Source organism: Erithacus rubecula (genome assembly GCF_903797595.1).
Source record: "Erithacus rubecula genome assembly, chromosome: 13".
NCBI lineage: Eukaryota > Metazoa > Chordata > Aves > Passeriformes > Muscicapidae > Erithacus > Erithacus rubecula.
The window spans coordinates 5,808,875-5,830,845 of NC_136665.1; the positions used below are offsets into that span (position 1 = coordinate 5,808,875).

Consider the following 21,971-nt stretch of genomic DNA (forward strand, 5'->3'; position numbering starts at 1 on the left):
TTCAGTAAAAATCCAGCTGTTCATTATCTTTTAAGCTCTGGCAACAGCTTAACTAGAATTAATTTGATTCACTGTGTTTCTTTTTAGTGAAATACTTGAGATATGACCTCCAGTAGCCTTCTGAAGTTAAACCCCCACCCCTGTGTTCCCAGTGACTCCCATGAAACTCCAGACCCAATTTCCAGCCTTCATGCTCCCTGCAGAGCTTGGTTGTATACAAAGTACTAAGAAAAAACCCAAACACTAAGCCAAGAAGTATTTCTCAGTGGAAATTAATTTAACAAACAAAGTAACAGCCTTTAGTTTTTAGAATGTCTCTTTGGCTTCCTGTCTGCTGCCTTCTTCTCGTCGCTGCCCGACTCCTGGACTGGCAGCCACTTGAGGGGGTTGCGGCGGTACATGGGCCACGGAGGGAGTGTCAGCTGAGGGCAGAGGAGGGAGTCACAACAGGCACACTCAATGCTCTTCTGTACAGCTGCTCAGGAAAACCTTTATCCTTAACTTATTATCTACTGGTCCTAATAAAACTCATGCGATTTCATATACATGTATAGTTTACATTGCAAAGTCATGCTTAAGTATGTGACTAAAGCAGCCCAGGTTGTTGCAAGGAGGAGGACAGCACCCACCCTGAGTGACACCAGCATTCCCAGCCCCTCCCACACTGCAGTGAGACCCTCCCCTTGCCTGGCATCACAGTAACTGCAGCCAGACTCACTTGGGCATGTTTAAGTAAGGAGCAGGTGGATGATGATGCCAGAGAATTACAGGGGCTTTTCTAAACACTGGTGTATGTGTGTGTCTTCAGTAGTGATTGGTCAAATTCTGCTGAAAGGTATATGAACCACGTGTAAAACTGGACTGGGAGTGCCCCATGAGGAATGGGACACCTCTCATGCATGGATAAGGAATTACTCCTGAAATTCCATATTCTGCCTCCTTGTCAGGACAAGGGACAGCTGCAAAAATGTCCTGACAAGCTACAACTTCACAGAAAAACCTCCCTGTCTTTTCTGTTACCTGTACTGTCAGCTAGACTTAAAACTAACATTCAGTTGAAATGAAAAATAAACTCAAAAGTGATATTAAATTGCAAAAAATCTGCTAGCTCTTCAAAAATAGCACTTAATGGGCTGCAAAGCACTTTATGGTGATCAAAGGAAGCACAAATATGTATTAATAAATCTGAATTGCATAGCAAACATTAGTCTGTGCTGACAGCCCCTCAATTAAGCAATTATTCCAGATCAAACAGTGTATGTATTTTTTGGTTTGGGGAAAACATTCTTACCAAACATGATAAAGCAAATCCAGCCATAACTATGTAGACAGTCCATCCAAACTGTTCAGTGATGTATCCATAGATGAAACCAATTACCTGGAAAAAAAAATTTTGAAAACCAAACTTTAAATAAAGAAAAACATTTCCCATATCATGATTAAGTTGCAGGGGTGGATTTAGGTAAGAAAATACAGATTTTTCAAAAGCACAGTTCATACATCTTCCTAACCTTTTCAAAATTGCAGGCCAACAAATAAAGTAAAAGATGGGAGGAAAAAAAGTTTTAATCCGTGACAGTCCCTCTACTTTGTTTAAAGCTTTTAGTGACCCCAAACAACAAGAAAAATATTTATAAGATCAGAAAACAACATAATCCTTTATGTTCTCACCCAGAGGTCTAGTATACTTACTGCAGAGACAAGAATAATTCCTTGAAAAATCTGTTCTGCTAATTTTTGGCCCTTGTAGTCCTGTGGAAAGAGACACTTTTTAAAAAATCAGTTATTCAAAACACAGATCTGCTCACTTAATTCTTTCAGGTTAGATCCTACAGTCTACCTGACCATGGATTCTCAGTGTTTTTGTTCAACTTTCAAACCAGATTGGAATTATTTTTCTTACAGTGGCTGAAAACACCTCCTCTGCAGGCTTGACCACATGACCTAGAAACAGAAGCAAGCACTGTCTGATCAGGGTAAGTAATGCAAGTTCAAAATACTACTCTAGTCACCTTAACATCACAAAGTAAAAGCTGTATCACCACAGAAGAGGGTGTTCCTGAGAGGGCACACTGTGTGGCACCTGTGTTTTGGAGAAGACTGACAGATAAATATCTCCAGGGTGGGTGCTAATAGGATGGTGCCAGACTCTCTTCAGTGGTGCCCAGCGACAGGATGAGGAGCAATGGCCATAAACTAAAATACACGAAGCTCTTCCTCAACAGAAGGGAGAATTTTATGTTGAGGATGGCAGAGCACTGGGACAGGTTGCCTAGAGAGGTTATGGAATCCCTCTCTCTGGAGACGTTCCAAATCCACCTGGATTCATTCCTGCTCCAGGTGACCCTACTTGGCAGGGCTGGACGATCTCCAGTTCTTTCCAAACCCAACTGATCTGTTTGCCTGACGTTAGGAAACGCGGCTTCTGGGAGCACACGCTGCCTTCAGTCCGTCTGTAGCAGAGGAAGGAAAGCGCAGAGGGGCTGCGTAATAACTTCCTTCTACAGCATCAGAGCCCCAACTCCCAGGTCAAAAACCGCAATTACATGGATTCACCCTGCATTCCCCTAGCCGTGCCTCGCACACGGGTGGCAAGATCGCGCAGGGGACACTAAAACCTGCTCCCGGCCGTGTCCAGTGCGGGCAGGGGACACCGAAACCTGCTCCCGGCCGCGTCACCCGCAGTGCCCGGTGCCGAGGCCGGGCGGGCCCTACCATCTGCGTGGGGATGGAGCGGAACACGCCCAGCATGGCGGCGGCGATTCTCGGCCTTCCTCTCGCTCCTCTTCGCAGCCGTGTCCGCGGTCCCGGGCGCGGCCCTGCTGTTGTCGGGGCGCGGCGCGGCCTCCCCGCGGCTGCCGGCGCTCGTGGGGGCGGAGCGGAAAGCGCCTGCTGAGCTGGCCGGAAACACGCCCCGTCCGTCCCGCCCGCCCCGCCCCGAGCTCCGGCGGCCGGGGGTGCCGCCTCCAGCCTCGGCCATCTGCTCCGCGCCTCCGCCGCCGCTGCGGGGCTGCCGCGCTCCTCTCCGCCTGCCGGTACGCATCGCCTCGGCAACGGCGGCTTCGCCCCGCAGGACCCCGAGCGCCTCTGCCGGCAGGCGCGGGGCCGCCTGTCGGGAATCTGCACTGACTCTGCAGCGCCAGGGCCGCTCTCCCACCCGAGCCTCGGGCTCGCCTGGCGGAGCCGCCGGCCCCGCTGGCGCGGCGGGGTGGGCGCGGCGCGGCGCGGTTCGGCTCCTGGCGGCGGTCAGGCACCTGGGCGGGCACCCGCGGGCCGGCGCGGTGCGTGAGGGGCCGGGGCGGTGCGGGGGAGCGGGGCACGGAGCCGGCGGGCGCGGAGCGGGGCTGTACCCGCAGAGCTGCTCGGGGAGCGCGGTGCGCCCCGCAGGGAGCCGGCGGAGCGGCGCGGTGTGTGCGTTTTATTGTGGTTTGTGACCATCCCCGCGCATGGCACGTTCTGTCAGTGCCCCCGGCCCGGCTGCTGCGTGTCGCTGGAGCTCCGGCCGTGCCCGTGTCCGTGCCCGCCTCATCCCTGCGCTGGGAATTGCCGAGCGCTTGTTCCACAGCGGGACGTGGCGTTGCGCTCCCCGGCAAGGCTCCGTGTCCCGCCCCGTGCCAGCAGTGCGGCGGGGCTGGAGCCAGAGCTCCGGGCAGGGGTTTGTTGGCCGCGCTGATGTGTCTGCCCCAGGGGGAAATGCAGCGGGAAGAGGTGGTTCGGATACATGTAACAGTCACAGCACGGTCTGAGGTGTTTTAATTTAGGGGTTTCGCATGTCTCTCACGTTTCTGGAATTTTGCGTGTTGTTAGAGAGCTTTCTGTGTGTTACACACGCCAGGAAACGCAAATCTTGTTCTGATTTCACGTCGACCCTTACATAATGAGCAAGCATGTTTGAATTTTTTATTGAAATTGCATTAGTGTTGTGTTTCTACCATCTTCTATATGATGCCTTTCCCACTTTTGTGATCTGTTCTGGGTGGTGACACTTCAGCTGAAGCTAACATGAGAAGGACATGGACCTGCTGGAGTCCCTTCCAGTGCCCAAAGGGGCTCCAAGAGAGCTGGAGAGGGACTTTGGACAAGTGCATGGATGACAGGACAAAGGGAATAGCTTCAAATTGACAGAGGACAGATTCAAATGAGATATTACGAATAAATTCTTCCCTGTGAGGGTGATGTGGCCCTGGCACAGGTTGCCCAGAGAAGCTGGGGATGATGTCTGTGCCCATGGCAGGAGCTGGAACCAGGTGATCTTAAGGGTTCCTTCCAACCCATCCTGTGATTGTGTGGTTGCAGTTAGGTATTTCCTAATAACATACTCACTTTTTAAAATGTGACATACAATTTTATGTCTTTGACAGAGGGAAACATTCACTGCCTTTGGTACTGAAACTGTTGTGACACTCCTGTTGATAGTGTGCTATGCTTCATGGAAGAATACACTGGCAGTGACTGCTGTATTTTTTTCTTGCAGGTTTGCAGGAACTTTTTGCTAATAAAATAAGAACAGGAAAATGACGTTAAGGAAAGGTATGTGTTTATGTGCTTGTCTGATTTTTTTTTTTAATATGTATCTTTTGTATCTGAGTTTCTCAGTTCTCTGGTTATATTGGTAAAGATTTTTCTTCTTAATTTTCAGTGAACATTTCCATCCTTTTAGTGGCTGTTGTCATATTTTTGCTAGTTATTCATCATAACTTCCTAAGCCTCAGTGACTTCCTGAGACGAGAATTGTCAGGTATGTTGGGTTTTATTTGAATTAAAAAAAAAATAAAATATTATATTTAAGATTTGGTGGGAAAACAAATGCTCTGGCCAGACAGAACCGAGCATGTGGTTTGGATGAATGGGAGGGGGAAGTTAATGAGGTTATAGGCAAAGGGGACCAAAGGTAAGTCCAGACTACTGTAGCTCAGCCTTTTAATACCTTATGCTGTGTGTGGTTAAATGTGTGCAGTTTTCTGTAAATGTGGTGTTAGCCTATTCATTAGTATCTCAAATTCTCAAAAGCTGATGGCTCTGAGTGTCTGATACTGGCTCATTGTAATCCACACCTCACCTCAGACATCCAAGTGTATAGCAGAAATAATTGCAGTGTTGGGAATTTTAGTGTGGTAATAATAATATAATGAAAACAAGTATTTCTTTTTACTCTACAGATCCAAGTCCCTTAGGACTTCAGCCTATAGATTTCATTCCTGCAGCTCCCCAGAGGCTGACAGATGAGAGGAATGACCAGGAGATTTCTGTGGTCATTGCAGCCTCAGATGAGAGGCTTGGAGGTGCAATTGCAGCCATGAACAGCATTTACCAGAACACCAGATCTAACGTGGTTTTCCACATTGTTACTTTGAATGATACTGTGGATCACTTGAGGTAATGATCTTTTCTTTTGATTCCCACAACATGGTGAACTTCTGTATTTCTGAGAGGAGAGCAAGCTGCCTTTCCCTGGAGCTGCACACCCCTCACTCCCAGTTCCATCTGCTGCTGCTTATGGCAGCATTTTGACAGGGCTGTGGGAGTTTTTCCCACCATCATTTTTCCTGGTCAGGTTTCAGGGATGGAAAAGAAACATCTTTTCCAGTGGACTTATACCCAGGCAGTGAGGTTAGAATTTGTTGGTGGAATGGTTGTAAAATGTACTGCTACATTTCATCTAAGCAATTCAAACGCTGGCAGTCATGTTTCTCCATTTTTATAGATTGTTCTTTGATCCTGTCATTCTAACCCCCTTCTGTCTACACTGATGGTTTTGGAAGGGGCCTGTGATAATTGAAAAAACAAGAAGTGATCTCATACCTTTCTCATGTCCCAGGTGTGCAGTTGCTGATTCTAGACTTGCCCCTGTGGCACACAGGACAGCACCAATGCCAGCATCAATTACATCCCAGATGTGTTTGTTGGGCAGGGAAGTGGTCACATCAGGATCTGTGTCACTGTTAGCTGGATCTCCTGCTGTTCCCTTCATTTTGTCTCACCTAACAAGATCTGTGCCTTTCTCCTGCTTGCAGGATGTGGCTGAGGAGCCCTCCTCTGAAAAATTTGAGATACCGAATTCTGGATTTTGACCTTCGTGTCTTAGAAGGCAAAGTACAAGTGGATCCCCAAAAAGCAGACACCTTCAAACCAGTGAGGATGATGCTGATTACTTTTTGCAATTAGTAGTTAATAACAATATATTTTGATGTTGGCTCTTGAACACAGCTAGAGATCAAATCTGTTAGCATAGAAACAATCTTTCACAATTAAATTCCTAAATTTCAGTAAAATTAAATATCTAGATAGTGAGAGATGGATTTGAATATGTATGTATGCATACCTAGTATTATTTTTTGCTACTAGCCACAGTGAAGCACAGCAGCTGGCATGTCAAGCATGCCAACACCTCAGAGATGCTGCAGATCTTTGTGGAGAAATAAGAAATTCTTATATAGGCCAGTTTTAAAGTTAGTTTATCAATGCATACAGTCATGGTAAACCAGGAATTGATAGAACCTGTTTATTTCAAATTACATGTAGGATATTGCTGCCTATTTTACTTCCTCGATAGAAGTGGTGTTGGACATTAATGCCATAGATAAGTGCCAGAAAAATCAGTCAATTTCACATTTATTTGGGCATTTTTTTCATTTAATTCTTCACTTCTCTTGCTTTGCTGTTCTCACAGTTAACTTTTGCAAGATTCTACTTGCCCAACTTGGTACCTCATGCAGAGAAGGTCATCTATGTGGATGATGATGTAATAGTGCAAGGTATGGGACCTTTGTTAGCTGCCACTGGCCTTATGCTGAGGTCAGTAGCTTATCTCTCACAGAACCCAAACATTCTGTACAAACTTTGTATATTTGAATGAGCTGGGTTAAACTGAGTAGCTTTATATGCTGTAACAATGGACTGAACAAAGCCTAACTCAGCACTTAGTCAGGATTGCTTTTGGTTTTCCTGTGCTTGCTTCCATTTTCCAGATGATATTGTTGAACTTTACAACACTCCATTGAAACCTGGACATGCAGCTGCATTTTCAGATGACTGTGACTCAACCAGTAGTAAAGTTGCTGTCCGTGGAGCAGGCAATCAGGTTAGTTTTAGTCTTGTTCAGTGATAGCAATACTATAGATCTCAGGTATCTCTGTAATCCTAAACATGTGACTGTCTCTGCCCAAACCACTTTTACAAATGGGACCTGCAGTTTCTATTCATTCACAGTCAATTACTTTGAATTTTTGCTATGCTTTGCAATGAGAGCTGTTCTAATTGTGGAACAGCAGGAGGTCTGAGAACATCGAAGGGACAATTTTTCATTTCTGAATGTATAAAAAGAATTTTATCTGAGACTGGTACTATATTAATAATATGGTATTATTAAGAACATGCAGCATTCCTCAAAATAAGTAGTCTATATAATATTTTAAAAATGTTACACCTCTTAAGCTTTCTTTCACTCATTTTAAAGGAAGGGATATTTACTCCAACAACTTCAACTTACTCCTGTCTGTTGTGCTGTGCAGAATTTTTCTTTAGGAATTTCCCATGTATTTTAAGCTAATTTCTGCTATTTTTTCCCCCCAAGTATAATTACATTGGGTTTTTAGATTACAAAAAAGAAACCATCCGAAAGCTTGCCATGAAAGCCAACACCTGCTCTTTCAATCCTGGAGTTTTTGTAGCCAATTTGACTGAATGGAAATTACAGAACATCACAAAACAACTGGAGAAGTGGATGGCACTCAATGTGGTGTAAGTACCCCAGGCTGGGGTGCCAGCAGCTCAGGGCTTGGGTTCTGCTGCTGGCATTTCCCTCTTGAATGGAGGGCTGTGTGTGTATCTGCTACAAGTGAAAAATCAACTGATCAGCAGCCTTTCAACTTCCAGAGAGGAACTCTACAGTAAGACTCTGGCTGGCAGCATCACAACACCTCCACTGCTAATTGTATTCTACAAGAAACATTCCAGTATTGATCCCATGTGGAACGTCCGACATCTCGGTATGTTTGAAGCATTTGTGATGCTGCTCCCCCCAGGGTGTTTTTCCAGGTCTGCAGCTGGACACGTTGATGATATAGCAAAGTGAGCTTTTATTCCCCTATTTGTTCTTTAAGAAAAACAGCTTTGCAATTCCATCTTGGGGCTTGTGGGCCTGAGTCTTGCTCGAATGGCTGGGGGTTAGTTCTTGACTGACTTACAAAATCCTTCTGATTTTCCACAAATATATTGTGCCTGAAGTGATCCAATGTGTTTCTTCCAAAATTGTTGAGAAGGGCAGACATTCATTCTACTGGTGAAACCCCAGTGCTGGGAGAGCTTTTTCAGGTTATGTTTCTGATGAACATTACATAGGAATGTAATTCATCTGGTGTTAGGCAGGTTTTAAAGAACTTGGAAGGCAGTGTATGAAAACAGACACAGATCAAAGTGACATTTAGTTGCACCTAATTGTTCTTCACTTTGCCCTTATTTCTGCCTCTCCAATTACCTCCTTTCATCATAAATTATTTCCTTAGTTAAATCCTTTGAAGTTAATGTTGGTATTTCTGCTGCCTTTATTTCAAACACTAATACTTCTTTTTCAATTGAAGGGTCTAGTGCTGGGAAAAGGTACTCTCCTCAGTTTGTGGAAGCTGCCAAGCTGCTCCATTGGAATGGACATTTCAAACCCTGGGGAAGAACAGCTTCCTATGCAGAAGTCTGGGAAAAGTGGTATGTCCCTGACCCTACAGGCAAGTTCAACCTGATCCGCAGACACTTGGAAGCCTATGAAGCAAAGTAGAGTCCATTTGAATAAAAGATGATGTTTTCTCAGGAAACTTCTGGAGCCAAGCAGAACATTTTCTTTTCAGCCAACTTGTATTACAGAGCTGACCTTGCCTTCTGGAGCACAAGGTGATGCACTTATTCAGGTGCAGTTCTGAAATGCACGGGTCCAAAGGAGGCTCGTGTCACCTGTGTGACACAAAATGCCACTCCAGCAGCACTACAGACAACAAGGGAAGATCTCCATAAACGAGCACTTTTGTTTATGTCACTTCAGTTGTGTTCTCCTGCTCTTAGCTACAAGTCTTCTAGCAGGGGGATCATTTTGTGAATTACAGAAACAAAGTTTCTAAGAACAAAATACAAATTCAGCTGGTGCTTGCACCAGCAAGTCTTGCACAGCAATGGACTGTAATTAAGAGCTGCCTGGGTTTTGTTTTGTTTTTTTATCTTGTGAAAGAATTCCCTCAACAACCCTTTCTTGCATGAAATCTCCCAACCGTTTCTGTTTAAGTCTTTCTTACAGAATTCTGCAAAATTGAATCCTTTTTGAAAGATGAATCCTTAAGTGTTACTTCACTATGCAAAATGGTTTCAGCTGCCAATGAACACTAAACCATTTTTTTTGTAAAGTGGTGGGTGAAACTGTTCAAAAATAAAGCTAATTGTAACATGCTGACTCCAGCCTCAGGTAAATGGCAATCCAATTCCAGTATGGATAGAGGAAATGTTTCCTTTGTACACAGCAGCAAGTGATTAAAGCCAAATTTAATCCATCTGAAGCACAGCAGCACATCCCTATTACACAGGGCAGTGTTTTGCTTTATATTTACCAGTTATTGACAGGTATAACAGGTGTCATCAGGAAACAACACTCTTATTCAAGAGCACTGTAAAATCAATCCATTTGTTCCCCAGTGGAGATGGATTACTAATAAAATCTCATTAATCGTTCCCAGTGAAGGTTCAGTACATTAAACAGTGTTTGGGTAAAGTACCTTATATTGAGCTGAAATAAGGAGCATTTTCTAGTCAACCTTTGCATATGAAAATTCTACAAGTTTTGCAAAACTGTACTGAAAAGTCACTGTCTAAAATAATGCTCTAGAAATAAAATCTTTGTAATCCTCTAGGAAAACTGAGATTTTGTGCATGAATGAAAATTCACTGTGTAATTCAGTTGTTTAAATGGGATTAGAGTGAAACATAATTTATTTTTCAAAGAAAGTGTTTGTCCTCTTGAAAGGCCTTTTTATAAGGCAAAATGAACAGACTAAATGAGTTTTAGCAATTTTAAAAATAGGCTTTAATATAGGAAATAAACTTTATGACATATCTGAATAACAATCAGTTTCCTAGACCTGTATAAAATCTGGAACTATCAAGGGAGATGCACTATTATGTACATTCTTTGACACAGCAACAAGTGAGCTTTTGCAGCAGCTCTGGTTCTGTAGCACTCCTCCAGCTTCTGCTGCAGTCAGTCTTCCTGACCTCTGAAAGACAGCAGCTCTCCAAACAATGCCTTCCCATCTAATTTGTTACACATAGTCTGTGTTAAAATCATAGGCATCATCTTCATCTACTGGTTTATCTAAGCTGAAGGACAGTGATCTAGAACGTTCCTTTCCTGAGAAGAGAAGATCATGTGTTAGTGAAACCAGTGCAAATCCTGGAAGTACCAGAGCCCACCCCTAAGCCAGGGTTCTGAATACACACCTGCCCTCTGCCCTTTGGAAGGTGTAGGATTCGTTTGTTGTTTTCCAGGCTTTGCTTTCCTGGTGATCTGAACTTGGCTTTCCTACAAGTCAGAGGTCAGATATTATTGAAACATCACTAATGAAATCTCCCATGCAAATGAAACCTAACAGAGCCTGGGGAGTGTGTGGATGCTCCCTTGTATAGCTGAGCTCACTGCTGAGGCCAAGTGACCTGGAACAATGTTGTTTCCTTAATTCAGGAAAAAAGCCCAACCCAAGTGAAATCCTCATTTACCTCTTTGACATCATCATCATCATCATCTTCTTCCACATCATCTTCATCATCATCATCATCACTACTTTCTGTTAATTCCTCTTCCTCCTCCTTGCTTGTTTCCATGGTTCCCCATTCAGATCCTTCCTCTATCACTTTATTTTCCTCTATTGTCCCATTTGTCATTCCAGTTGACTGGAAAGCAATGCTGCTTGCTGGACTGGGGTGCTTTATAGCTGCAGAGAACACAGGAAGTGTCAGTTCCTGTATATGACAGTTCCCTGTCATTCAGCACAGTTGCAATGCCCTGCCCTCGAGTGGGGACACTGCAGTTCTGCCCCCTCCCTGCCATACACAGGGCTCCCACACACTGCTCTGCCACCAAGGCAAGGACAATTCTCTGAGGCATCTACAGAAAACTGCTAGGAGCTAGAAAACCTGGTTTGAGTATAGGTAAGTTTACCTAAGTGGGTTTAGATTAGATAGCAGGAAAAAATTCTTTACTGTGAGGATGGTGAGGCCCTGGCACAGGTTTCCCAGAGAAGCTGTGGCTGCCCCATCCCTGGAAGTGCTCAAGGGCAGGCTGGAGGGGGCTCTGAATAATCTGTGTGAGTGAAAGGTGGCCCTGCCCACAGCAGGGGTTTGGAACAAGAGTCTTCAAGCCCCTTTCCAACCCAGGCCACTCTGTGATTCTGTGGTTAATGGTATTACAGGAACAGTCCTACCTTGAACAGTGTTGCTGTTTTGTTGTTCTAGGGTATTTAAATTAAAGCCTTCCTGCATTTCAGCTACTTTTTGCTCTGTAAGATAGGGTGGTGGTTTCTGAAATCCTGGAGGTTGTGAGTAGTACTTTATTCTGGCTCTGAGAAAATAAAAATCAGCATTAAAAAACAACTAAAAGTAACAGTTAAAACACTGTATTTAAAAATAAAACCCAGAACACAAAGCTCTCAAACTTTGTCACTACAGAGCAGCTGCCTGTAAAACCATGAGCTGGAAAAGCAGCTGAGCCACTTGAGCAAGGGAGATAGTCACAGTCAGTTACTGAACCTGAGTTACATTTATTCCTACCCTCAGAATATAGGAACCACCCTAAATTTCCACAGAAAGTTTGCCACATCTTTCCTGTCTGGAAAAGGACAACATGGACTTGGTACTGGAGAGGAAAGCAGATTTCTGTTACAGAAACTGTGTATGGAGTAATGTGCAACAGGCTTTGACTCCTTCATTACTTTAGATAAGTATCTGTGGATGGCATTCTCTAAATCTGTTGGATATTCCAGCTCTTAAACCAAGTAAGATGTGAGAAAGGAAGGGAAAAAAGCAGCCTCTCCCTCTGTAAGTACTTTGCTGAACTCAGTGCTCAGTGCTGTGCTGGATTAACAGTGAGAAAAAGGTGAGCAGCACAGAGCAAAGCTCACAGCATACATACCCTGTCCAGTCACAAAGCACTAATTTAGCCATATTTTCTATGTCAGGAACACCTCCCTTTTTCAGCATGCCCCTTTTCTGAGCCAGTAAAGATAAAAACTCTTCAGGGTCTCTGAAATCTGGGATATTATAGCGCATCATTACCTAGGATAAAAAAAAATGGTACATTTAGAAAGAAATGCCTACCATTCTTACAGTTTTAGGAATAAGAGCAAATGAAGTTGGATAACAGTGAGGACAGAGTAAGTGAAAAGCTGTTTTTCTCTCACATGTGGGAGTAAACATTATGAAGCAAAATGCCTACTTCATCAACAAACTTATCTGCCATTCACCCAGACTTGTGGGTGTACAGAGACAGCACACTGGTCTGTGAAAACACTTTTCACAGAACTGAAATCAATTAAGCTTAGGTTAATTTGTTTGAAACTAGAGTGAAATCAGAGTTGGATCTGAGGTCTTCACTGTAACCATAGGACACAGAAAACATCATCATTTTTCACTCTTTGATTGTGTGGTGATGAGGTCTTAAAGCAATGTTGTTTACTCAGGCTGTCAGGATCGTGGCACGCTGTTCTGCCTTCTGTTAGTAAGGATGAAAGATCACACTTGGCATTGCCACCTTGCAAGGTTAAGGAAAGCAGTTCAAAACCTATCAGAATTAGCTAAAGAAAAATCAACTTTCATTATTGGGTCTAAGAAACCTACAGAGAAATCTAATGCAGTGAGAGATGTGGAAAAAAAAATGGAGCTCACCTGCTGCTTATTGCAGTGATTTATGATGGCATTTACTCCTTCAAGCACATCTGCTGAGTCTGATCCTTCAGGGTTTATGATACTTCTCAAGGCCAGAGCCAGGGCACTGTTTGAAGGATCTGCAATTATACTTGGACTGTCCAGCATCTTAATCTGCTTATCAAGCTGCACAATTTGCATGGACCTGTTCAGAGAAATGCACTATAAGCAGATAATCAGTGAAGGACTGGTAATGGTGAGGGATGCAAAACACAAAGCTCAGTGTTGGATTGAATGTACTTCATACAGTCAGTTTCAGTGTTTTGTCATCATGTGCTTTGTGTAGGATAGAAATTGAAACAAAACAAAACATGACATTTATACACTCTATCTCCTGGAGAGAGCTTGCATCACACATATCAATACTTTTCATTTTGCAGATTTTAATGTGCATTTAAAACTGCACACTGGTGTGCTTTGGATTGAAACACAAACTCATGACAAGTGAAACACGACAAACAAGGAAAGGAACAGCTTTTATCAGACTGAGCTTACTTGGTAACACCTTTTGCCAGGCCAACATTGCAAGCACGCTTTCCTTTGAGACTGTTGATTATGCTGCTCTTTCCCACGTTAGGGAAACCTGAGAAAAAAAATCACAGAAATCCTTATAACTTAAATAAGCAAACAGCTTTTTAGCAGTGATCAAAACAGCTTCTTCCAGGTATCTTTGCTAAGGTATGCATCAGTGTGAGATCAGAGTTGGATCTGAAGTCTTCACTGCAGAAGTAAGACAAACAATGTATCCTCATTTCTCACACTTGTAGGATTTGTGTGCTACATTCTGTGGGATTTTTGTCAGGCATGAGGAAGGCAGTGCCTTCCTTGTGCTCCCACAGATGCCCATGCTACACGTGGAAGTGCACCATGGATCAGTGTCAGCTGAAGTACTACAACACTGAGGACCTTACAGTGAAGAACAAATACAAGAAATCTCATTAGCCCATTTACCCAGTCTGTAACACAGGATCCCAAAGCTTTATAGGAGAAGGAAACTGCTCCTGTTTCTCTATACACTTACCTACTACTCCAACCTGAATGGCTTTGTCTTGGGTCTTGCTATGCTCATGGAGAAGCTTCAAAAGGCATTTGCTTCCAAAATATTGAGAGGTTTCTGCGAAATCAACACGTGCACGTCTTTTTGTGACCTGTTCCCGCTACAGGATTCAAAGGCAAAAACACCCCATGGTTAGGAGCTATTAAGGAAGATAAAATATGGATACTTACTCATCTACTGTAATTTCAGGGGTAAGAATTCCCCTACTGTACTGCAAAGGTCAGTCAAAGTATAGAGGCACATCCATCAGTCACAGAAGTGCAATCAAACCAGGGGAAAAGGAATTTTAAAGATGCTTCAACATCCATGACTGCAAATACGTGACTCTCATGGGACAGCCTGCTGTGCTCTTACCATAGTCTTGTCCTTCATCATTGTTGCTGACTTAAAAGCAACTGTTGGAAACTCCTTCTTCAAATACTTCAACCATTTCTCTATGTTGTCCTTTGGCACTAGATCTGGGAAGAAGAGCAGTTCTTTCACTCCTTAAATTAATCTTGTCATGACAAATAACATTTGGCTAAGAACTCCAATATAAAGTACTGGGTATATTCTCCAAAGGCACAGAGAGTCTCTTTTTCTGCCTTAGCAGAACACATCACAATTACATTTCTGGCCTCTGTATTACATTTTTAATACTGGGTTCTTTCTAGAAGACTTAGAATGGTACAGAATGATTTCTGTGAAGGATTATCCTAGAATCCTTGCAAAGGCTACCCTACCACAAAGTTCCCTTTGTTCTTGTTGTTGCTCTTGGCATTTTATTCTCTTTATTTAGCTGCTGGTAACTCAGTAATTTCCAGACTTTTTAGTGAGCTCAGAGTTGGATCTTATGTCTTCAATAGAATCTCAGATTCATTTAAAATCCTCATAGCTCACCTACCACAGAACCACAGAGCCAGTAACACTTGGAGAAAACCCATGTTTCTTACCAATTTTGTTCAGAACCAACAGCAGCTTTTTGTTTCCTTCAGAGCAAGTGACAGCTTGCTCCAGCTGAGGACACCTGCAGCCCATTGGATCTCTGGCATCCAAAACCTCCAGAACCACATCGGAGGCCTCAAGCACCTGGGTCAGAAACAAGACAAAAATCAAGTAAGGTATCACAGACCAGATGACAACTCTGGTATAGCTGTGACTTACTAAAATAGTTGTAAACACTTTCTGTTGTAAAATCCCTTACTTCAGTGTTCTAGTTTAATCACAAACTTTGTCTTCTAACCAGAAATACAAAAAAAGAAAATAACAAGTGGTCTTACTGCTGACTCTCATCTAATGATATAAAAATAGTTAAAGCATTTCACCTTAATGAGCTCCCTGCAGAATGATTTCTTTGAATTCTTATTCAGTGGCTTTTTAGTCTTTCCTTTAGATTTGCCAGAGGATTCCTAAAGCAAATAAAAACAAGAGGAAATTATTTAAATGAGAATTAGTGTCCAATACTTGTGTGCACATTCAACATGAAAATGTAACATGAACATGTGCTTAAGAAGGTGCAGTTTCAGGATGACTTCTACAGGTTCAAGGAACCAAAATCATACAGGACCCCTACCTTTCCCTCTGCCTTATCCTTGATTGTGGCTGCATTCTTTTTAGCTTCCAGCTTCCTCTTCTTTTCATGTTCTTTCTGCCTGTTGAGCTTCTGCTTTTGTTTCAGTTCTTCAAGCTGATTGTAAACAAAAACCCAGGCTAGATAAAACATCTTTGAAGGTGGTAAGGAAGAATGATCTTTCTCCCCATTCCTGACCCAAGCTCCTGAGCCAGCTCAGAAGTCCTGACTGTCCAAGTGACTCTGGGAACTTTGTTTTCCATCCTACTCAGAGGCAGCCAGCCCAAAACAGCAGCTCTGCAACCACCACCACAGCTAATAAAGGTTGTTCCCATGTCCCATTAGTCCACACTGCAGACAGCAGATCCCTGTGTTCTGTGTAATCACATAATGCCATGGTTTAACTCCCAAGACTCTGATGGGACATCTCTGTATCCCAGCACCACAGGGAATTCTGACTGCATTAGAAATGGCACTTCCAGCACGTTCACATGCACAGTGAAGGTTAAAATAAAAAACCAAATCATTGCATACTGTACAATGCTGGAAATAAATATATTACAGAATTCACAGAATGACTAGGTTGGAAGAGATCTTCAAGATCGTCAAGTCCAACCCATGCCCTAACTAATTTTTTTGATTTTTCCAAAGCACGAGTCTACTGAGACCATCTAGAAACTGCCATGACTGCATCTCCGAGTGCACTTATGCACACAAAGCTTCCTTACATAAAGGAATGGTCTCAGTCCTCGTCCTCTTTACCGCAAACTGTATTTTACCCTCTGCTTTCTTTGCTCCGCTTCCCGCAGAAGCTCTTCCTTAAACGGCGCAGCACTGGGAATTCCGGGATCTTTCTTGGGCTTTTTTTGCTTACGTTTCTTGGCCTCCTTCCTGACTTTTCGGTGATGTTCTCTGATCTGAAGGTGGGCACAAGAAAACGTTCTCAGTCTGAGGCCAAAAGTTTCAATCTCCAAAAAAATCACCAAGCGCAGAGCCGGGGCCGCGCTCGGCCGCCCTCACCTTCTTCTGGATCTTGTAGCGCTTGTGGCAGCTCAGCCTCTTGCTCGCCTTCCTCAGCTCTGCAACGCACCGCGCCCGTCAGCGCCGCGTACCCACACACACACACACACAGCCCCGCCGCCGCGCCGAGCCCAGGCCCCGATTCCCGCGCCCTCCACCGCTTGGCCACGGGCGGCCGCCACCCCCCGGTGCCCCCTCGTCCCCCCCCCGGTGCCCCCTCGTCCCCCCCCGGTGCCCGTCCCGGTGCCCGTCCCGGTGCCGCTCCCCGCGCTCACTCGGCCGCCTCATGGCGCCGCCACGTGCTCCCGCCGGCGGGCGCTGCCGTAAAGCGCGCCGGCGCTGCCCCGCCGGGGTGTCGCGCGGGCTCGGCGCGTTGGGCGGCCGGGCGCGCTTTGCGGCAGCGGCGGCGGCGGCACCGGCAGTGTCGGAACGGGCGGTAGCGGCGGAACGGGACGGGCCGGGCCGGGCGGACCCCGCGCACCCACCCCGGGTCGGCCGCGGCTGCGGGAGGCGGAGCGGAGCCGGCGGGGTGAGCGGCGCGGGCGGGGCGCGGGCCGGAGCTTGGAGGCCGCTGCCTCTCTTTGTGTGGCGGCGCCGCCCGAGCGCGCAGCGGCCGCGCCGCGCCGGGCCCGGGGCGCCGAGCGCCGCCTGCCCCTGTCACCGCCCCGGTGCCCGGCCCGGGCCCGGCTGCGCGGGGCCCTTCCCGCGCCGTTCCCGCCGTGGGGCCGTGCCGGGCCCGCGGTGACAGCGGCCCTGCCGGGGCGGGCCGGGACAGCGGCGGGTCCTGCCCGTGAGGGGCAGCGCGGGGCGGGCCCGGACACCGTCCTGTCCGCCCGCTGCCCGAGAAGGGTTTTCTTTGTCTCCTGCCGGGGATAACACCTTTCCTCCCGGCGCTTCGGGGCAGTTACATATTTGCTATCTTTGTTTATTGTCCCCGTGTCGATAAAACCATGGATGTGTTGTCCCTCTCGCTTTTTTCGCCAGCTTTGCCCTTTTACAGTGCCTGCTTGCTGCCAGCTCCCTCTTCCCATCCCGTACAGCTTTCAGTGGGATCGGTAACCGGGGGGAATTCTGGCTGCGTTTCCCTCCCTTGTTCCCTTTGCTAAATTGAGCATGTTTCGTGTTCCTGGTGAACGTGGGAGATCCTGATAGTGATAAGTGCTACCCACAGTGTCTATTGACTTTTATCTCTACCTGAAAGCAGTAAATGAACCGTGTGCTAGAATCCATTGTTTTATTTCAAGTGTTTTATGTCTGATGTGTGTAAAAGCCGTGTGCAGGGAGGTTGGAGTGGATGGTACTTCTGGTCCTCTGTACAGCTTTTGGGAGAGACAGCCTTCCCCCTGTTGTGTATATCAGTATGCACGTGAATTAGTAATGGCCAAAGCATTTCTTGCTGTGGTTTTGTGACATTTTTATGGCTGGTGGGACGATTACCAATGAGGTGCTCAAGCATCTCCTGTTGCATTGGAGGTGGCTCGTTGGGAGCAGTGGAGATTCTTGGTGTGACTGTTGAGAGACTTGTGAGCCAGCAGTGCATTTGTAGAAGAAACTCTGGGAGAGACGTTCTTCAGTACAACTGTGTGTTTCTGTGAGTCCTCTGTGCTTAGGAGTGTGGCAATCCAGGGAGAAGTTTGTGTTTTGGAGCCTCATCTCCAGAGTTACATCAGCAGCTCACTGAGTGTTTGTGATGTTGTGCAGACTGATACGTGTTTTGCATGGTTATTAGAGGAGAAAAACGTGTTTTGGAGGCTGTGTAGGAGTGGTGAGGGTATCTTGATCACAGCATTGTCTGAGTATGGCTGATAGCTGCAGCATTGTGCCTTGGACAGTGGACATGGAGCAGCTGATGTGCATTTTGCAGGCAGGTGCTGGCTGAGAGGTTCCCAGATCTTCATTTCAGGGAGGGACTGGACTGAGTGTGCTCTTGGGTTCCTGGTTGAAGCAGAATTATTGATTCTGATAGTCCCTCCTGCCTTTCTTCCACAGCCAAGGGCTTGTGTTTCCCAGCACGTGCCTGGTGGAGCCACTCCAGACTGTAGCCCTCAGATGAAAGTTGGAGGCAGTGCCAAAGCATGAGGCTGTTGTCAGTTCCCAAAATGAATTGTCTGCTGGTAAACCACAGAGCTTCTCTGCACGTCTGTGTTGTGAAAATGTCCAGAGTGCTGAACAGAAAAATAATCTCTCTGGGGTTTGACTGAAAGCAGGAGTTGGAAGAACTACATAGGGGCAAACATTTTACCATAAAATAGTTCTGTATATTTCACATGGAATTTCTGCAGGAAAAAAGCAGACTTGTAAGCTGCTTAGAAATGGAAACAGTCTATTTCTAGTGTATGGCTGCATACTTAGTGCTTATTTCTGAGTATAAAAATCCACTCTGAGGAGTGATGGAGGTGCCTCATTTTAGAGTTTATTAAGTGTTTGTTGACCTTAAGATTATGTTGTTATAAGCACTGTACTGCTTTGCATTCTGTTACTTTTACAGAATGTTACTTTCTGTAACTTGTACTCTCAGATTAGGTATCACTTCTGTTTACTTTCTGCTCTGCTTGATGAATCATTCTCTAACAAGTGGCTGTGAAATCTGTAATGCATATTCAGGAGCATTAGAGAAATGTATTTTTACTGTGACAATGACACAAGTGTCTAGCATTCTGTGTACAAAATTACTTCATAGAGTTTCTGCTGGGCTAAAAAAAGTTGCCTTCTGTTTCTTGCTTTTTTTCTCTGTCACTGTAATTATCCACTTTATTCTTGTTTTTTATTCCTTAACTACCTACTCTGAATTTTCTTCCCTCTCTCTTTCCTTGTTCTTATCTTCCAGTTGTGGCTGTACTAACACCATTACTGGTTTGCCACTCTTAGAGTGTTCCCTTCTCGCAGTATCTGTGCTTGCCCATCAGACACTATGAGGAGATTGGCTTTTCGAGGTGCTGGTTCTACTCTGGTAAATCTGGTAAATTATTGATTGTATCCCCATCCCTCTGCCTTGGCCCTTTGCTTTTCTTTTTCCTAACTGTTAATTATTCCTACCTTATTCATCTCATGTGTGTGCCTGAAATTATCTGTGTCTCTAACAGAAATGCTTTAATGCAGTTACCTTGTGCTGCCTTACCTTGTCAATCATCTCAGTGCCTCCTAAAAGAAATCCCTGGATTTAGATGGAAAATGGGGATAGGCTGGGATAGATGCATCTATTCTGTCCTCAGCTTTTGAGATAGCCACAAATAAAGATACTTTTCTGATGCTGTCACTGGAAGTTGGGAAAGAGCCATCAACTTGCTCTATAAATTACCATAATTGTTGGATGTTGGTTATTCATTTGTCACTGCTTGTGCTGGTAAATGCAAAACTGTGGCCAAAAGAGGAAGGGGCTTTTTCTGCTTCTTCACGGTTGAGCCATTCATCCAACACATGAAGTGGGAAGCCCCACGGTGATCCAGACCTTTTTTTCACTTGTATATAACACAAGGTATTCTGTGGCCCTTTTCATTTGTAATTTGTTTCAGTTCATTGGTTGGATTTTTTCTTTGTTGGTCTGTTTTTTTTGGTTTTTTTTAGTTTGTCATGGAATGAAGCGTTGTGAGCATGTGTCTCTGTACAATTTTTTTGTTGGAAACAGTGCTTCCTGCTTAGTTGTCATGCATGGGATGGGGTATGAAAATGTAGAGAATTTAAGAGTATATTCTGCTAAGAGCTGCTAAATTCACCTCCACCAGTGTGAGCTTGGGGGTTTCTGGTCCTGCTGTCATTGGTGACTATAAAACTGTAGAAGCATTTCGATTTCCCTTTAGTCTTGCAAATTTCCACAAACTTGGAGTTTACAGAAACTTTTCTAGCTCTGTAGGTAGCTCTCAGCAGAGGGTTTGGGTGCAATTCCAGGGCTTTAAGAATGTTTCTGTTCATTATAGAAGAAGTTGGATTCCATGGGTTCCAAGAGGCGAAGAGCTACCTCCCCTTCCAGCAGCGTTAGCGGCGGAGACTTCGACGATGCCCATCACTCCACCAATATTCCAGGCCCAAGCAGGAAGAGGAGGAGACTTTCCAATCTCCCAACTGTAGATCCTGTTAGTACCTTCTTAGTGATTGCATCTTTTTGCTTGGGGATACTGTATCCCTGTCTGGAATATGCTGGACTGGAAAATTAATGGCTGTATGTAGCATGTGTACACTGTTCCTGCCTTGGCTGAGGTTGGTTTAGGACCTCATTCAGTTTTGTCTTTGGCTTGGTCCTGGCTCACCACTTTCCTCTTTTTCTTTTCTGTTTTGTTTTTGCTGCTTTTCTCTTTTTGCTGATGATTTTAGCAGATGGAAGGATGTTGGAGAAATCATAATGTGCAGAAGTTTGAGAGCTGTGTCTGCATAGCAAATGCAGAGGGATGAGTGGGGAATGGCACAGCAGTGATTACTCAAGTGCACAATGCCTCTGCTATGCCTTTGCATGAGCAGTCCAATGTTGATTAACTGCAGGGCAGAAGAACCCCTGTTGTTCTTGTAGATGCCTATAACTTGGAGAGAATTGCACTGAATTAATTTACATTTTGGGTGTTTTACTTAGAATTAGCATTGATATAAAGCTCTCTGTGCTCAAAAAATAAATGTAAATCCTGAAGTACCTTGTACACTTGTCAGGTATCCTGCTAAAGTGTGAGGTGCTCCAGTTGCTTCTCACTTCTGCTTTAGGGCATGCTGTGGATTGGCAGCTTGGCCTTCCCTTTGTAAGCAGGCTTTTGTTTGTTAACTGCTTAAAATTCTCTCCCTTTTCCTTATTTCATTGTTCTTGCCTTTCAGATTGCTGTCTGCCATGAGCTCTACAACACCATCAGAGACTACAAAGATGAGCAGGGCAGGCTCCTTTGTGAGCTCTTCATCAGGGCACCCAAGAGAAGGTAAGACCACAGGTCTGGTTAAACCTTGAACCTGAGATTTAATCAGGGAGAAGTGGAAATGGATAAATACTTCAGCAATAATTTGTGAAAAATCTAAGCTACATCTGTCACCATTTCACATCAGTGTTTGATCCAAGTGTTTGATGTAATCATTCAATGGGATATGCTTACATTGGTGCTCTTCTTCAAATAAAAAAAAGGATACACTGAATTAGTTTAAAATATTTCTTGTGACACTTGCCTAAAACATCTAAGCCTTTGATTATAAGATATTTTGTATGAGTGGTGGGATGTAATACTAAGGACACAGTTTGTGAAGGTTAATAGAAATGACCCTTGAAAATGCAGAAGGTAAGAGGCTGAATTTGCTCTTAAACTCAAAAAATTGAGGACAGTAACAGAACATACATGAAGTGAACTGATTGATAGAGCACTGTCCAGATCTTCTAGCTGTAACAAAGATGTATTTGAACTTTCTTTGGTTTGTTTAGTCATAAACATG

General features: G+C 44.7%; 4 protein-coding genes across 22 annotated transcripts in view; 2 read left to right on the top strand and 2 right to left on the bottom strand.

Annotated features, from left to right (window-relative positions):
* Positions 1-244: 244 nt before the first annotated feature.
* On the bottom strand, positions 245-3,058 carry SPCS1 (signal peptidase complex subunit 1). Of its 2 annotated transcripts, XM_079317327.1 has the most exons (5): positions 2,716-3,058; positions 1,904-1,944; positions 1,693-1,767; positions 1,292-1,378; positions 245-422 (listed from the first exon to the last, which is right to left on the bottom strand). In XM_079317327.1, exons 1-5 carry the CDS (start codon positions 3,041-3,043, stop codon positions 300-302), a joined length of 654 nt encoding a protein of 217 aa, XP_079173453.1. In that variant the 5' UTR covers positions 3,044-3,058; the 3' UTR covers positions 245-299. The 2 variants fall into 2 exon arrangements, with proteins under 2 accessions (XP_079173453.1, XP_079173454.1); XM_079317328.1 differs by lacking the exon at positions 1,904-1,944 and having other exon boundaries at positions 1,693-1,752; positions 2,716-2,971.
* On the top strand, positions 2,952-9,433 carry GLT8D1 (glycosyltransferase 8 domain containing 1). Of its 2 annotated transcripts, none has more exons than XM_079317317.1 (10): positions 2,952-3,203; positions 4,475-4,530; positions 4,640-4,738; positions 5,160-5,376; positions 6,015-6,132; positions 6,671-6,755; positions 6,969-7,081; positions 7,574-7,740; positions 7,876-7,988; positions 8,580-9,433. In XM_079317317.1, exons 2-10 carry the CDS (start codon positions 4,515-4,517, stop codon positions 8,768-8,770), a joined length of 1,119 nt encoding a protein of 372 aa, XP_079173443.1. In that variant the 5' UTR covers positions 2,952-3,203; positions 4,475-4,514; the 3' UTR covers positions 8,771-9,433. The 2 variants fall into 2 exon arrangements, with proteins under 2 accessions (XP_079173443.1, XP_079173442.1); XM_079317316.1 differs by having other exon boundaries at positions 2,981-3,035.
* A 603-nt stretch (positions 9,434-10,036) lies between these two features.
* GNL3 (G protein nucleolar 3) lies at positions 10,037-16,936 on the bottom strand. 2 transcript variants are annotated; one of them, XM_079317290.1, is made up of 15 exons: positions 16,853-16,936; positions 16,578-16,636; positions 16,337-16,474; positions 15,561-15,674; positions 15,313-15,396; positions 14,941-15,076; positions 14,363-14,466; positions 13,973-14,108; positions 13,447-13,534; positions 12,913-13,096; positions 12,161-12,303; positions 11,454-11,590; positions 10,759-10,964; positions 10,474-10,555; positions 10,037-10,384 (listed from the first exon to the last, which is right to left on the bottom strand). In XM_079317290.1, the coding sequence occupies exons 1-15, from the start codon at positions 16,863-16,865 to the stop codon at positions 10,296-10,298; spliced, it is 1,713 nt and encodes a 570-aa protein (XP_079173416.1). In that variant the 5' UTR covers positions 16,866-16,936; the 3' UTR covers positions 10,037-10,295. The 2 variants fall into 2 exon arrangements, with proteins under 2 accessions (XP_079173416.1, XP_079173415.1); XM_079317289.1 differs by having other exon boundaries at positions 10,750-10,964.
* Positions 16,937-16,959: 23 nt separating this feature from the next.
* Positions 16,960-21,971, top strand: part of PBRM1 (polybromo 1) — a 55,503-nt gene continuing 50,491 nt past the window's right edge. For 5 of the 16 annotated variants that reach the window (XM_079317237.1, XM_079317241.1, XM_079317240.1 and 2 more), the window contains exons 1-4: positions 16,972-17,106; positions 19,405-19,527; positions 20,492-20,647; positions 21,372-21,469. In XM_079317237.1, coding sequence (XP_079173363.1) covers positions 19,489-19,527; positions 20,492-20,647; positions 21,372-21,469 — 293 coding nt within the window. In that variant the 5' untranslated portion in view covers positions 16,972-17,106; positions 19,405-19,488. Of the gene's footprint in view, positions 17,107-19,404; positions 19,537-20,491; positions 20,648-21,371; positions 21,470-21,971 lie in introns of all 16 variants that reach the window. The other 11 variants (XM_079317245.1, XM_079317234.1, XM_079317243.1 and 8 more) reach the window with 7 other exon arrangements.